Raw genomic sequence first — 16,095 nt, 5'->3', positions numbered from 1 at the left:
CTTACTTTTTAGGAGGAAAAAAGTGAGTCTTATAGAGCAAAATATACGGTAGTCACTACTAGATGGTGACACCCCTGTAACAAGCAATTCTGTCCCAAAGAAATGGCTTGGGTAGGATGGTGGATTGCATTCCTGCCTTTTTTCCTATGAGTGCTCAGGCCCTGTCCCTCCCAGCCCACTCCTTTCTTTCAGTCTTTCCCCCCCCCCCCACAGCCTTTTCACTCCCATCCCGACTCAAAATTCAGTTAAAGCTAAAAAGTGCATTTCAGACTCTTTTCATGTTGTCCTGTGTTATGTATAGCATCTGTATGTTGACATGTATATTATTGGGAAAGTATTAACCTGACGTCTACTTTTAACAATGTTTTAAATTGCACATTAATGATGTTTTGATTTTAATGCACATTTTTAGCTGTTGTGTTTTGCTTGTGAGAAATCCAGAGAACTCCTGTTTGGGGAGGTGATGTAAACACAGTCAATAAATCAACTCTGTTTACCTTGGAGTAAACTCCATTGAATGTAAAAGGACTTATTTCAGAGTAAATATGGTTAGGATTGCACCCTAAGGCAGCCACCAAAACCCATAGAATTGACTTGTTCATGCTGCAACCTGCCCATGACCAACTTTTCTGGGTTGAACCAATTCATTATTCTCCTCTTACATATTCTATCCTCACAAACCTGAGACATAGGCTGACAGTGAATAGCCAAAGTTCACCCAGGGAGCTTCATTGATGAGGAATGACTTTAACCCTGGTCTCCTGCACCCTTAGTCCATTTAAAAGCCCTCCATAATCTGGAAAGAAGGCAAAGAAGTGAAAAAAATGGAGTAAGGGGGAACCTTTTTCCATAATGCTGAAAATTTAGAAAGGACCTTGTTAACAGTCCTATGTGGCACCTTTAAGACTAACCTGAGGATTCAGTCCTATCTGGTAGCCATCCCTATAGAATTTAGTGCTGCTGACTTCTGAGTAGTGTGTGGTTATTGTGACATTAACCCACAGTAGAAATTGTGACAGCAGGAACCCCTTCTAAAACCAGTGTTAAACACTTTTCAGTTTAGTTAGGTATTAAGGACTTACACAACTGCAATCCTTTTGTGTCTACACCTTTGCAAGGTAGGAGGATGGGAAGAAAACCAGAACAACTTGTCTCTGCCCATGTGACCTCCTTTGTCTCACTCATGTGACCATATTGGCCCCACCTACATGACCTCCTTGGCCACAGCATGCTCCACCAGGTTCAGTAGCTAACTCTACTACTGCTCAGTTCTCAAAAAGTTTGTTGTGTTGCGTCTGGTGTTTTGTAAGTGCTGTTGGAACTATTTTGGTAGCTTGCCTTGTACCTCGGCTAATAAGCGAGAGATCATTTGTGGAGTGTGCCAGTAATATAACTGACTAGACTAAAACATGGACCACAGGAATTCAGTTGTTTTCTGTTAATTAAATATTGTTAGAAGACCAGTGGCGTAGCGTGGGTTGTCAGCACCCGGGGCAAGGCAAGTAATTTGCGCCCCCTAACCCGTGGATTTGTGCCCCCTAACCCGTGGATTTGCGCCCCCTAACCCGTGGATTTGCGCCCCCTAACCCTAACCCCTAGATGTTGCGCCCGGTGCGGCCGGCCCCCCCTGTACCCCCCACACTACGCCACTGTAGAAGCCTGCTTAACTTGCGGTATTGTGAGCTTAGATGTGTGAATAAGGCCAAGCTGGTTTCCAGCCAGTCCTCAAAGCATGCCTCCAGCAGAAATCCTGTTTAGTGGGGTTTGTACTGGCAGAGCACTTTGGGATCAGAAGCTGACTCAGCAGAGAAAATACTTTGAGATAATGAGGACTTAATAAGAAGGAAGAGCATAACCACCATTTCTGTAAGCCGCAGCATCTGCTGCTGTTACTCCATACTTAAGAATACATTCAGTTTACTGAATATCATTTGCATGAGCAATTTGCAAATGCTACTTGGAAGTTTTTGTTTCTTATATAAATCTTGCATGATTGTCAACATACTTTTCCTTCAGAGATGGATTGCTGCAATGCATGAGGCTCAGTAAGCCTTCAGAGCTGTTACCATTTGAAACATGAACACAATGAAGTTACCCATTTACTCATGTGTATTTTATGTGCAAAGAAATAAGAAATTGATTCTGTGCTTATTGAAGGCACTACACAGTATGTCTTTTCTAGATAAGGCTTCACATATTTGTGAATCAGTGCAGCTGCAATTTGAGGGCTTGAAAAATTGGTTACTCTACGGTGCATTTATCACATTTAGTTCTCCACAACCCCTATTACAACCAAGGTGGTAATCATGTGATGGCGTAGTTAATTGTTGTTATATTTGATGAACAAAGACTAGGAGATGTACTTGTTTCTTCAAGGTCATCCAATGAGCAAATTTAACAAAGCCTCCATCAGTCAGGCCATATCAGTTCTACTGCCTCCAAGCTAGTGGACATTTGGATAAAATGAGAAGAAACTACTGAAGATGCACATTAACCTGAGCACTCATTCATCCTTGGTGGGTACCAAGAAGCATTGCTAGACATGCTTTAGGAAGAATCAAACTTGGGTTTAAATAAATCAGATAAAATATTAATTGTACCTGCCCTGCTCATACAGACACGCTAGTTTCTAGAGTCTTGATGTGCTGAGTCTTGATGGAGCACCTTCCCATCCTTTCTTCCATCTCTGCACTCTTCCAGTCAAGATGCATGTGTGCCCATACACTTCTAGAGCCCAAAACCTTTATCTTAAGATACACATATCTTAGACCAGAGAAACTATATTTCACATTTGTCACATGGATGCCACTAAAAATGATGGCTTCAATCTTAAGATAAATTAACTTACTGAACATCACAGAAAGAAAGTTTTTCATTGCCTCTTCTCCCCTGCAGCCACCTGCAATCCACCCCCCATAAAAAACCCCTCTCTGCAGGGTTGGAGGCCCTTTCTGAATAATATTGGGGCATCAGCTATGTTAGCAGTTCAAAATGTAGCCACACCTCATTTTACGCAGTGTGGGGTTGTCCTACGGGTTCCAATTTAAAAGCAGTACTGTGATTTTCATAACGATTCAGCAGAAACAAGAGAGCTTATATATATTCTCTGTCTGTCTGTCTGTCTCTCACACACATACACAGATGAATATGTCCATCCCTGCCCCCCCGCTCCCCTCCCCCAAAAAACACTTAGATGAATAGTGTTTGGCAGAGGAATGCTCAGCCTGGAAAAGTCTCACACAGGAGTTGAAACCTTATACATAGTTTCAAGACAACATTTGGAGATGTCACACTGAAGAAACAGTCAGTGCACTGGCTACAAGAAGGAGACCTGAACTCAGGCCTCTGTTCATTCACAAAGCTCACTTGATCTTGGACCTGAGTTCCTTGGAGGCAGGGCAGGATAAAAAAATGTAATTAATAAACATTAACAACTTGGCAGTTTCACATACCTCGTCCAACCAACTTCAGACTATGCCTTGAAACTGCATCCTAAATGTCTGCAGAGGTGAGAAGGATGTCAGGGGACTATGTAGCCAATAAGTGCCCATGACGTCACTCCGAATTGCAGTGGTCCTGCTAGATGGCGAAGTCTGTGTTCATTTAGTAGCTATATAGATAGATAGTTTGCCTTTTGATATAATGTGTGACATCCTTGAAAGAGAAGCACTGCCTTCAGGTGGCATAGCTGGATTCCATGCCACAAAGGTTAGTTAGCACTCTAGGATAACCTAGCAGCAAGGCCAATTCATAACTCTGTAAGACATGGGCAAAACTCTTCATCTAGCCGATGTGTAATTTCAAGCACATATCTTTTGCTGCCTTGGAGCCCCAAAACACTTTTTAGAAATTCTGTGGCAAAGGAATTGCTTCATGGCATTTTAGAAATGCAGAGACCGGGACTCATAAAACTTATGTGACCTGCTGGAGGCCACAGAACAAGGGGAGGGGTAAAATAGGGACTATATTCCAGTTGCATTGTTCTAATACTGTAGTTGAAAACATTTGTTCCAGCATGCCTGACATAACTCCAAAGAGGTCAGAATGGAATGCATATGCCAAGTTACTCAAAAAGTTTTACATGATTTCTAATAATATAGGAAAATGAAGGCATAATTCTTAGCAGTGTGCAAAACATTTTCATTTCCCTAAGCAACACTTTTTGGTCATGTACAGCCAGTGATGTTTCAAAAATTCCAGAAAAGTAAGCAACAGTGCTGTTCTTGGAAGAAGATATTTTGAAGAATGCATTGTGAATTGGTGGCTTTAAAGTCAATGTTAACAGAGAGAGTGCGTGCAATGCCATATAATACAAATGCATTATGTCCTGTGCCCTCTCATGCATGCTTAACACCACTCATTAACATGAATTGGGATGGATACCCCAATTCTAATTGCAGTTAGTCACCAATCATTTTAATAGACTTCCACATAAAATACCAATGACTGAGTCCTGAGTTTAACTACATCAGATGTTGTGGCCTTGCACCCTGATCCAAAAACTCATGAACTTGGTCATTAAGTCTGCATGGAATCACAACCTCAGTTAGTTCTGGAAATCAACTCCTGAAAAATATAAAACTGAAGGCTATCATACAGTTATTTCCACCTACATCTGAAAAATGGGCATAATGGTGATTTACTGTTGCAGGCACAATAAAAGGAACACTCACATCCTATTAAATTTAATGGCAGAATTTTCTTTGATTCTAATCAAATGGAGCTAGATAGCACAAACCCATTTGCACATTAAAAAGTACTGTAGATGTTATGCATTCCTATTAGCTACTAGGCAACTAAATGCTAACAACTTGGCTGTGGTTATACCTAACTGATTTTTTAAATTAATTCCATTCACATGATTAGAAATGTACTAAGACAAAATCTATCTTCCCTTCTGTTGATTACTTTTTCTATGGCCTCCATCAAAAAGGCAAGCTGTGCAGCAAATGGGGAAAGGGACAGTCTGCTATCTTGACACAGAAGTCCCATTCATTGAGCGTTAAAAGAAGTAAAACAAGAGTTGTTCTCATTGGGTCATCCTTGTCACCATTTCCCCACATTCCACACTGCTCAGGAAGCTTAGATTTTGTGTGTGCAGTTTGTGTAGACTCCAAGTGCCTTCCTGCTCATTATTTAGATACAACTTAAGTCAATTTAAGACACGAACAGGGCAAATAAACAGAAGACAAAGGAAAGTTCCCTGGCCATTACTAATATTCCAAACTATTTTGATACTTCACAAAGAAAACAGGTATCAGAGGCATTTTACACAATGTTTGTGGGCACACTCACATAAGATTAAATTGGCTTAAATCCTAGTAGTTGGTCTCAACTGCGTGCCCTCTGTATGTCAATACGTGCATGCCCTCCACTTTTGTACTATTCTCTCTTTTTAAAAAAGCCAAAACTGTCCACTATTAATGAATTGTGTGTATGTGTGTGGAACCAATCATCTCCCTTCCATTACTGTAACTTTTGCTTAACTGCAATGTGCTTAACACAATGCACACACAATAACAACTTTTTTAAAAAAATTAAAAATCCAGTTAGTGAAATAAGTCCAAGAAAGATTGCTGCTCCAAAACTGGGTGAATCAACTATCACCAACTTGATTCCAAATACTTGGATTTCATCCTTCCGTGATGATGATGACTACAACAACTACTGTCCGAATTCAGTACTGGCACTAATCCCTAGTAATTACAGTAATCAATGAGTTTATACTTCGGATTAATGCTGATGTCCTAGAACTGGCACAGAAGATGGATGTGTCATTTTGGTTTGGTCAAAATCGCAGCATCAAACCTGAAATGGGGCTGAAGAGTTAGAAAATGTAGAGGGCTCTGGACCCATTTACATGGAAGTAAGCTCCACTGATTTCAATGAGACTTATTTCCAAGTTAATGATTTAGGACTGCAGCCAGACTGGTAAACGTCTAATCTCTGCCCCTACACAATTACGTGGTTAAGTCCCATCGATTCCAGTGCTGCTGACTTCTACCGTAAGGGAGCTTACCGCGGCCTGAAACCTCAATAGCTCAAGGAGGGGTGGGGGCAGGTAAAGAGAGTTTTGCAGGGCATCCTTCTTTCTCTCTCTCCCCCCTCACCTCTTTCTTTTACGCATGACTTTGAAAGCTACAAGCTCTAGGATTGGAACCTCCTGAACTCCATCCTAGTCAAAACAAACAAATCTTCAGCAGCTACATTTTTAAAATTTATTTATATTTTTTTTAATGCGGGGGGGGGGGAGCGGAGGAGGAAAAGGAGGGGAGTATTTACACCTACGCCATTAAGCTTTCCGCACCTGATTCCTCTACTAGTTGGGTCACACACAATGCTCTCTGCCCAAGAAGGTGGCGGCGGAGGCCAATGTGGGCAGCGGGCAGCGCAGGGCACTGTTGGCCCTGAGGGATCCGGAGGAGATCTACTTACTGTGAAACAAGCTGCGCCCATGGATCATGTCTGTTCCTTACACAAGGGGCTTCGATCTCCACTAATTCCATTTAGAGACGAGAGGGCTTCCTGCGGTGCGAAGAGGAGGGAGACCCGAGCAGCAGCCTGAAGCCCACGCGCGCTTCGCGCTGAACCCAAGTGGATCAGCGCCCCCGTCTCTCCAGCTCTTTCTCTCCTTTCCCCTCTCACCGTCGTCTGGCGATGATCAGCCCCCCATCTCCATCCCCTGGCTCCGGAGCGGCCAGCATCGGATCCTAGCAGCAGCAGCAGCAGGAGCAGCAGCAACCACCACAGGGAGTCTGCATAACTGGCCGAGAAGGGCAAGGCGGGGAAGGGAGAGCAAGAGCCCTCGACGCACAAGCTCCACTTCCAGAGATCGCAGTCCACCACCGGCAGGAGCCACTAGGCTCGAGAAAGTGAAGGCTTGGGGGGGGGGAGGGTTCGTCTCCTCTCCTCCTTTCCAGGCTCCCCCCCTTTAATCACCAGTTTCATACAACACCAAAAGCAGCCCCAAGTATTTCCTGGAGAATTTCGAGGCCAACCTTTCCCGGCCCTGGAGGTTCTTTTGATGCATCGAAGGAGGGGTGAGCGATGGGTCCGTCATCAGTTCCTCGATCTCGCTTCTCGGACGGGCAAGGCGGTGGGAGAGACACCCAAAGAGGGGAGAGGCTAGAGTTGAGGGGAAGGCAGCAAAAGGGGGTAGAGGGTGGAGGGGGGTGGAGGAAGAAAGAGTCACCCAAGGAGGGGCTTAAGGATCTCTGCGCGCCATTCAGTTACAGCCGAAGTCTTTCCAAACCGGCCAAGTCCATTTTGCCTCCCTTGCGACGCAGGATCAAGCCGGAGCGGAGGGTTGGAAGAAGCCCATCGCTCAGCAGCAGCAGCAGGGCAGGAAGAGAGAAGGAAGGAAAGGAAAGTCGGCCGGGGGAGGGGGGCGTCCTCTTCAACAGTCCAGGACAATAATCTGGGTGTGTGTGTTTTTCCCCTAGAGATCCTCCTAAGTGGCGAGTGGAGAAGAGAAGCCAGGAGAGTCGCGGAGATTAAAAAGAAAAGATTAAAAAGAAAAAGAAGAGGGGGCGCCTCCTCTCTGGTCGCCCTTTAACTTGTACCTTGCTCTTCACCACCACCACCTTCTGCTGCTGCTTCCCCCTTTGCCAATTTAGACCAGGAGTCTTCCTGCGAGCCGCAGTCCCTCCATTTGCAAGCGCGCAGGATGCTGTCCGGGGGTGAGGATGGCTGGGGGATGTGTGGGTGGGTGGAAGCTGCAATAAAAGTTTCGCTGTGGATCCTCTGGCGGCTGATCGCGCGCTTGCCTCTTCCCCTCACTCCAGAGATAGGCGAGGAAGGGGGGGAGGGGTCCTCTCTCCTACCCGCTTAGGTAGGCGCCTTTCCCCTCCGCCGCCACCTCTTCCCCATCAAGGCAGCACCATCCCAAAGACGGCGAGCGCGCTCCGGCAGCAGTAGCAGGAGGAGATGCTGGTCAAGGGTGAGAAAGGAGGCGGCGGGGGGAAGGGGGCATCTAGAGACCTAGTGCGGGAGCTGGAAGGGGACAGAGATGCCCTCCCCCCCGGCAGGGCCCAACTTCCTTCTTTCTGGCTCCTGCCAGCGGCTCCCACAGCTGCTGCCAAGGGCAAAGTCCGCAGTACCAGCTTCTTTCACACACAAGGATTTCCCAGCCGGCAGACGCCGCTGCCGCCGCTGCTTCCTTCTCGATCTCCCTCTCCCACTGGCAAAGGCATCCACCCAGGAAGAAGAGGGAGGCGGGAGAAGAGAGAGGTGACTGAAAATAAAATCGTTTGATAGTTAAGGAGCAGAAGGGAGGGGGAACCATGCACCCCCTTTCGACCTCCTCCTCCTCCTCCGGCTGCTGCAGCTCCTCCTCCTCCAACACCTGCTGCTTCCAAAGCTGATGCAGAGAAGGGGAAGAGTCTCTCTTCTGTTCTAGATGCCACTAAGAGAGGATGGGGGTCCTAAGCGCGGGAGACAACCTGCAAAGCAAGCCCTGTTTGGGCGCGCGGGGGGGGGGATGGACTTGAGGCAAACAAACCAGGGGGCCTTTCCAAGCCCTCTTTCCCCTCCCGTAAATGCTTCCGACTGCACTTCTGGTTGCAAAGGGCTCCGCGGCTCCTGCAACCTAAATCTTCCTGCTGAAGTAGTAAGCGCTGCGGATTTCTACGGGCGCTTGCGCCCAAGTAGGGGGATCTCAGCCGAAATCGGGCAGCTTGCTTTGGAAGAGGACTTGATGCCAAGAAAGACCCAGGTTCAGATGACTGCTTTTTCTTTTTCTTTTTAATTTAAACTGGTTCCCAACTGGTGTCAGTTTCCCAAAACAACATGGATTTCTTGCAAGCGACTTTTCTGAGCAAAAAGAACGGTTGTATTCTACTCCAAGAAGCCCAAGGAGTGGTGTGTGGTCCCTCGAGAACAGAAAGGGGGTTCTCAGCTGGGAGAAAGAGACAGTCGGCTGCAAAATATAGAGATCCTTTCCCTTGTCCCTTGCGCCACTGAAAAGACGTCGATTTGGACAGTCACATCTCATGCATGCTTTGACTCAAAAGTCAGACTCCAAAGCCCGATCCATAATAACCAGTAGCCTTGAAAGAAGAAGGGACAGCGGCCCCATCCACTCTAAACGTTCCTGATCTTATAGACTATATTCAGAAGCCCCTGTTAATTTATATGCATGCTAGGATTGCACCGTGCAGGTGCACTCGGAAATAAGTTCCACTGGGTTCAATTATGGGGCTTACTTCCACTCAAAGGTAGCAGCCAAAATCGGATGTCACTTCCGTTAGACAGTTGTATATACATAAAGAAGTCGAGAAGTGTTAAAAAAAATAATGGTGCTCACTCCAGAGTACATTGAGATCCGGCTTGCTTTTGGTTTTCCCCCATACACGTTCCAAGTACCAGGTGGACTCATCCCATATGTAACCATGAGCCATACACTTACAAGCCGCAGAGATTTAAGGATCCACGCTGTCAGCAATAAAGTTCCTGGTACATGAGGACTGTGAAGTCATCTTGGCAGATGGTATCATTTTTCCTTCCTTTTCCTTCCCGAAGTAGAGGTCTCAAGCCGGCTCTGCAGCAAATGTCTCCTTCCACGATACTTTCTTTTCTTTTTTGATCGCGTTCAGCTTGCCTCCTGTGGTTTGCCGTATTAATCTTATAGCTATCAATTAAACCAGGAGTAAAAGTGCTGCCTTAATCTTTCGCCCCCCCACCCCCAAATTTAGGGTATGCCTGAGTGACAGTTCATTCCGGAAGATCAACTATCTCCCCCCACAGTTGTGCAGCGTCTCTCTCTCCTTCCCACCCGCTTCAGCAGCCCCCGCAAAAGACACAAGCAACAACACGGATCAAGCAGAGGAGCCAGAAGGCTCAGGTTGTAGCAAACGCTGTGGAGCGGGGCGGGAGAGAGATTGACAACACCTTCTGCAGGGCAATGCAGACAACCTATGGCTAAGTTTCAAGTTATAGTTTGCTTACAAAAGATTACAGTTTTTTCTTTTTTAAAAAAAAGTAGAAAGGAAAACAGCTGAATAGGCTGTTCTGAAGGGAAATGTGCTGCGTTGCCTTTTCTAACAGCAAGAAATCCACACAGCCTCCTCTTGCCAGATGGATGCTGTACATTGAGAAAGGGGAGGGATGTGTAGATGCACAGTGCAGTGTTATCTGGGGTGGCTGGTTGTGTATGGCGTGCCATCTGGTGCACCAAAAAAGTAATAGAGGGCTACTGTGTGGTCCAGGAGCTGTAGCATTAGGCCTGGAAGGCAAGGTTTCAAATCCCTGCTCAAGTGGCCTTGAAACAAGTCATTTTCTTTCACGCGACCTCAGTTTTGTGGGATGTGATACATAGGTAGCAGTCGAATACAACATTCCTTGTTTTCCTAGCGTGGACATGAAAGGGGATGTTTGGTCCAGCCAGTCAGAACTTCCTGTTTCCTCCTGGACTGGGACATACTTCCTCTTGCATGTGACTAGACGTGGGCATGACCTTACCTGCGCAGGTAACAAAAGCACAAGGCATGCAGCATCCTCCCTCTCTTTTTGACTTCCTCACTTCGTTGGAGTGGCTCTTTTTAGCTAGAGATGCCTTGTTGGCTTTCAGCCAACAAAGAGACTATCTCCATATGGGATAGACTCACATGTATATCTGTCACTAAGTCTGTCTTCAGGGATCCAACTGTGAACTGATGATGCTGTGAGTAAACTTCTTTTATACACTTTAAAGAAGATTGTGGCATGATGATTCTTTTAAGAGGGAAATAAGGGTTCTTACCAGGAATTTATATTGAGAAGCTTAAAAAAGCTTGCAACCAGCTACCCACTGTGTGTTTAAAAGGGGAATTTTAAAACTCTGCTAAGTTATAGAACTTGCTAGCGCAAGTTAGGAAGGATATTAATAAACAATATATCCTCTCCTGCCTCCCTAAACATTCCCACAAGTTTCCCATCTGTAAAAGGGAAATTGTGTTCACATGCTCAGTTGATTTCTTTATTAATCTGTAAGGTGTGTTTCCAACTTGCTGAAATGGATGTGAGCATTTCAGGTCGCAAACATACTAGCCCAATCCAGTTCAGTAAATGGTCAAAAGTATTTAAATATGGTTTGATTCTGCCCATTAAGTTCAGCTACATATGGAGATGCCAGCATGCCATAAATCGAAGACCTAATTGATAACTGAGAAACTTCTTTCACATTTAGATCCAATTACAGGGTGATTATAATTACACAAGACCAAGTGTATTATAGTCAACTTCCACACTGTTACATCACCCAATATTCTTCTTAGCACCGTAACTTTCTGTCAACGGATTAAGATTCTTGGATAACTCAGGTAAGAACCATACTGATATTAGTGCTGTTTCCTGTTCTCAATTTCACCTACAGTCACCCTAAAGAATGTTACTGTGGTTACTGTGGAGAACAGAGAGAAGACAATTTCCTGTAGAGAAAATATAAACTTAACAAGAAGTGTCTGCTAGAATAGCAGTCTACCTGGAGCTAGAAAAAATATGAAAAGGGCAGTCAAAATCATCAGGAGGCTGGAGCTATGAGAAAAGGTTACAATATTCAGGCCATTTTGTTTAGGGAAAAGGTGAATATGTAGAGTTTGGAGAAAGTGAATAAAGCTTTTCTTCTATCATAATATTAGAACCTGGGCTAGCCAATGAAACTCAATCGTGGGAGAATTAGGACATCAAAAGGATATAGTTCTTTACAAAGTGCATATTTAAAATATAGAATACCACAACTTGGTATGCTTTCAAAAGGGATTTGTTCGATTCTTGGAGGATAATATTACCAATAGCTACTAGTCATGATGGCTATCTACTGCAACCAATATCAGAGGAAATATGCAACACCAGTGGCTAGGGATCATGAGTGCACTCATGTCCTGCTTGTGAGCGTTCAATAGTTGGCCACAGTGAGGAGAAAGTGCTGAACTAGGGCTTCGCACATACACCCAATCTAATTTGGAGTCCAGTTCTGGGCTTTGGAGTGACTCTGATGATCCAGGGCCCAAACTAATTTGGGGACTTCGCAGTGTGGTCAGAGAGGAGGAGGAGATGCATGTGGACTATCTGCTCACTTCCTTTTCTTTCCACTGCTCCTGCTTTTGACAGCCCTGGATTGCTCCAGGTGGACCCAATTTGTGTTGAAATTGCAGTGTCCCAAGCACAGCGGAATGATGAGGAGTACGTGCCACATACTCTATATTACTTTATTTACACTTCAAAGCTGGTAGATTACAGAGAAACATCTTACCTCTGCCGGAGCAGAGAAAGCATCCTCTCTCCTCTAAAGCACGGAGAGAACACTGCGAGAACAGTGAAATACAGGAAACCAGTGTACGTCACATCCAGTCTCCTTTCCCGTGGGAAAACCCAACAGCACAGACTGTGGAATGTAAACACCTGTCTCGTGACAAGCACTTCGCTGCACAGTGAAGAGAGCAGAAACCAACAATTTGACCCAGGGTGATTCAAGGCTTCGTCAATCCAATCCAGCTAATCATAGGCTGACCTGAATTGGTTCAGCTTTTAGCATTCGTCTGAATCCAATCCCAAACCCTATGATGAGCCATATAGGTCTTTTGTCTGATCCAGCAGAACTGTTCTTAGCATTTGTAAAAGCAGAGTTGAATAGGTGTAGGATCTATACAATGCATATGTTGAAAGTATAAAATGCATATAACCTGATCCAGCAAGCCAAAAGCAAAAAATATTTGGATTGCCATTACAAAAAAAGGCTGTAAGCTAGAATCATAGAATCATAGAGTTGGAATAGACCACAAGGGTCATCGAGTCCAACCCCCTGCCAAGCAGGAAACACCATCAGAGCACTCCTGACATATGGTTGTCAAGCCTCTGCTTAAAGACCTCCAAAGAAGGAGACTCCACCACACTCCTTGGCAGCAAGTTCCACTGTCGAACAGCTCTTACTGTCAGGAAGTTCTTCCTAATGTTTAGGTGGAATCTTCTTTCTTTTAGTTTGGATCCATTGCTCCGTGTCCGCTTCTCTGGAGCAGCAGAAAACAACCTTTCTCCCTCCTCTATGTGACATCCTTTTATATATTTGAACATGGCTATCATATCACCCCTTAACCTCCTCTTCTCCAGGCTAAACATGCCCAGCTCCCTTAGCCGTTCCTCATAAGGCATCGTTTCCAGGCCTTTGACCATTTTGGTTGCCCTCCTCTGGACACGTTCCAGTTTGTCAGTGTCCTTCTTGAACTGTGGTGCCCAGAACTGGACACAGTACTCCAGGTGAGGTCTGACCAGAGCAGAATACAGTGGCACTATTACTTCCCTTGATCTAGATGCAATACTCCTATTGATGCAGCCCAGAATTGCATTGGCTTTTTTAGCTGCCGCATCACACTGTTGGTTCATGTCAAGTTTGTGGTCAACCAAGACTCCTAGATCCTTTTCACATGTACTGCTCTCAAGCCAGGTGTCACCCATCTTGTATTTGTGCCTCTCATTTTTTTTGCCCAAGTGCAATACTTTACATTTCTCCCTGTTAAAGTTCATCTTGTTTGTTTTGGCCCAGTTCTCTAATCTGTCAAGGTCGTTTTGAAGTGTGATCCTGTCCTCTGGGGTGTTAGCCACTCCTCCCAGTTTGGTGTCATCTGCAAATTTGATCAGGATGCCCTTGAGTCCATCATCCAAGTCGTTGATAAAGATGTTGAATAAGACCGGGCCCAAGACAGAACCCTGTGGCACCCCACTAGTCACTCTTCTCCAGGATGAAGAGGAACCATTGATGAGCACCCTTTGGGTTCGGTCAGTCAGCCAGTTACAAAACCACTGAGTGGTAGCATAGTCAAGACCGCATTTTACCAGCTTCTTTACAAGAATATCATGGGGCACCTTGTCAAATGCCTTGCTGAAATCAAGGTAGGCTACATCCACTGCATTCCCTTCATCTACCAGGCTTGTAATTCTGTCAAAAAACGAGATCAGGTTAGTCTGACATGACTTATTTTTCAGAAATCCCTGCTGACTATTGGTGATCACAGCATTCCTTTCTAGGTGCTCACAGACTGTTTGCTTAATGATCTGCTCCAGAATCTTCCCTGGTATTGATGTCAGACTGACTGGGCGATAATTATTTGGGTCCTCTCTTTTCCCCTTTTTGAAAATAGGGACAACATTTGCCCTCCTCCAGTCTGCCAGGACTTCGCCTGTTCTCCAGGAATTCTCAAAGATGACTGCCAGTGGTTCTGAGATCACATCTGCCAGTTCTTTTAATACTCTTGGATGCAGTTCATCTGGCCCTGGAGACTTGAATACATCCAAACTAGCCAAGTATTCTTGTACTATCTCCTTAGTTATTCTGGGCTGTGTTTCCTCTGCTGAATCATTTGCTCCAAATTCTTAAGCTGGTCAAGAGGAATATCAAAATCAATATACAAAGCAGCATTTCTCATGTTCTACTTGCAAAAATGTCCATACAGTATTGACAAAAATGCAACAGGTGAATTTGCTTATGACAACTCATTTTACCAGATCATGTGAAGGCAAAAACAAAAAAGATTGCAAAATGCTTAGCAACTTAAAAGTGCTTTGAAAAGCTTGACACTCCCAAATTGAAAGACTTTTTGAGAGAAAACATCAGTGTGCATAACAGAAAAATTGTGGAAATGGACAAGGAGAAGGGATTGAAAGTGTGGAATCCCTAGAAAATGCAATACATTGAACAATGTATTACCATCTTACGGAAAGCAATGCATTCAGAAATGAGGGATTCTGTAAGTAGTGCAAAACAATATATTAGCATTATCTTTTAATGAAATGTCTCTGGCGGGAGGGGGGACACATTTTATAAAATTAACCAGTACAAAAATGAACAATTTCATGGTGAATAAATTTTTGCGAATGCTCAGTGACATATGTTTTATGAATGCTGTCTCTACCAAATAAATACATGGGTGCTTTCTAGCCCTTTAGCTAAAGTGTCCTTAACCAAGTCTCTCTCATCTGAATGCTGCTAAGGCGCCAAAAAAGAGCTGCTGTCCTGCACCTGCTACCATACCAGTCCAATGTATTTAAATAGCCAAACCTTTTTTCTTTGTGTGGGAAGTGATTTTCCCTTCTGTGAAGATAAAACAAGCCATGATTTGTTTTTGTTTTGAAACACAGGCCATCTCAATTATGCTGGAACAATATGAGCATAAGCCAGGCCAGCCATCTTTCCAAAGGAGCAGACCTCTGTCCCTTTTTAAGATCTCTGAGGAAGCTGGAAGTGGCACAGCTGCCACCTCTCCCGTCACAGTTTGACAATGATGGGAAAAACAGCACCTGGCAACATTTAGTGGCTATAATTCCCCCCCCCCCCATCGCTGTAATGTTACAAGGACCAAAAATACATTTGTAGGACTGTCTTCTTCAGGGATTAGCTCTGGCCCTTTAATAGTACTTAATAAAATAGTTACATAAGCATTTTTATACAACCAAAATGTAGCTCCACAACTGTAAAACAAACCAAAAGAAATCGCAACTGTGAGAGCCTGAAGGATAGAAGAAACTGAACCTTCATGCTCAGTTATGATGGTTGTACATTGGCCACATTTGTATGAACAAATCTCAGCTTAATAAAATGGGATATACAAGAGCTTTGCACACCTGCCCACAGCTCCTTTGTTCTTGCTTGTTTGCATGAGCAAACAAGCCAGGAAGATGCAGCTCATTATAGCTTCCTGTTACATCTTGATACCAACAGCAAATTATGGTTAATGGCTGTCAAACTAGCCAGGATCTGGAAGCCAGCTTTCAATCATTGTTTAGTATTGGGGATTGTTGGGAAGCTGTTAACCATAGTTTCCTGGTTTGGCCAGAATGGGAAACTATGGTTAACTGTGGCTCTTGGCTTGTTTTACACACAGTGACAAGTGAACTGTAAGCCATGGGTCTGGGTTTGATACTTGTGTGTATCTCAGCTAATTCAAAATTTGATTGTGTCAATGTGCCCAGTATGTTCTGGGCACATAGTACGAAGACAAAAGAATAATCTCATTTATACAGAAATGCACAGGGCTGATGTGGGTTCCCACAGCATTTAAGAGCATGGCTCCATTGACAGCTAAAGGCAGCCATGGTTTGTATAAGAATGCCACTATTTTGATTAAC

General features: G+C 44.5%; 1 protein-coding gene across 3 annotated transcripts in view; it reads right to left on the bottom strand.

Moving 5' to 3' along the window:
- Nucleotides 1-9,887, bottom strand: part of NETO1 (neuropilin and tolloid like 1) — a 103,839-nt gene extending 93,952 nt beyond the window's left edge. Inside the window, exon 1 of one of the 3 annotated variants that reach the window (XR_013840468.1) lies at nt 6,436-9,879. Coding sequence is in view for 2 of the 3 variants with exons in the window: in XM_079982951.1 (XP_079839077.1) it covers nt 6,436-6,463 (28 nt within the window). In the remaining variant the exon portion in view is untranslated. Of the gene's footprint in view, nt 1-6,435 lie in introns of all 3 variants that reach the window. The other 2 variants (XM_079982951.1, XM_079982950.1) reach the window with 2 other exon arrangements.
- Between the last annotated feature and the right edge of the window lie 6,208 nt (nt 9,888-16,095).

The sequence above is a fragment of the Podarcis cretensis genome (genome assembly GCF_951804945.1).
Source record: "Podarcis cretensis genome assembly, chromosome: 7".
Lineage (NCBI taxonomy): Eukaryota > Metazoa > Chordata > Lepidosauria > Squamata > Lacertidae > Podarcis > Podarcis cretensis.
Note: the sequence above shows the minus strand (reverse complement) of the source record. Positions and strands in the feature narration are given on the sequence as shown.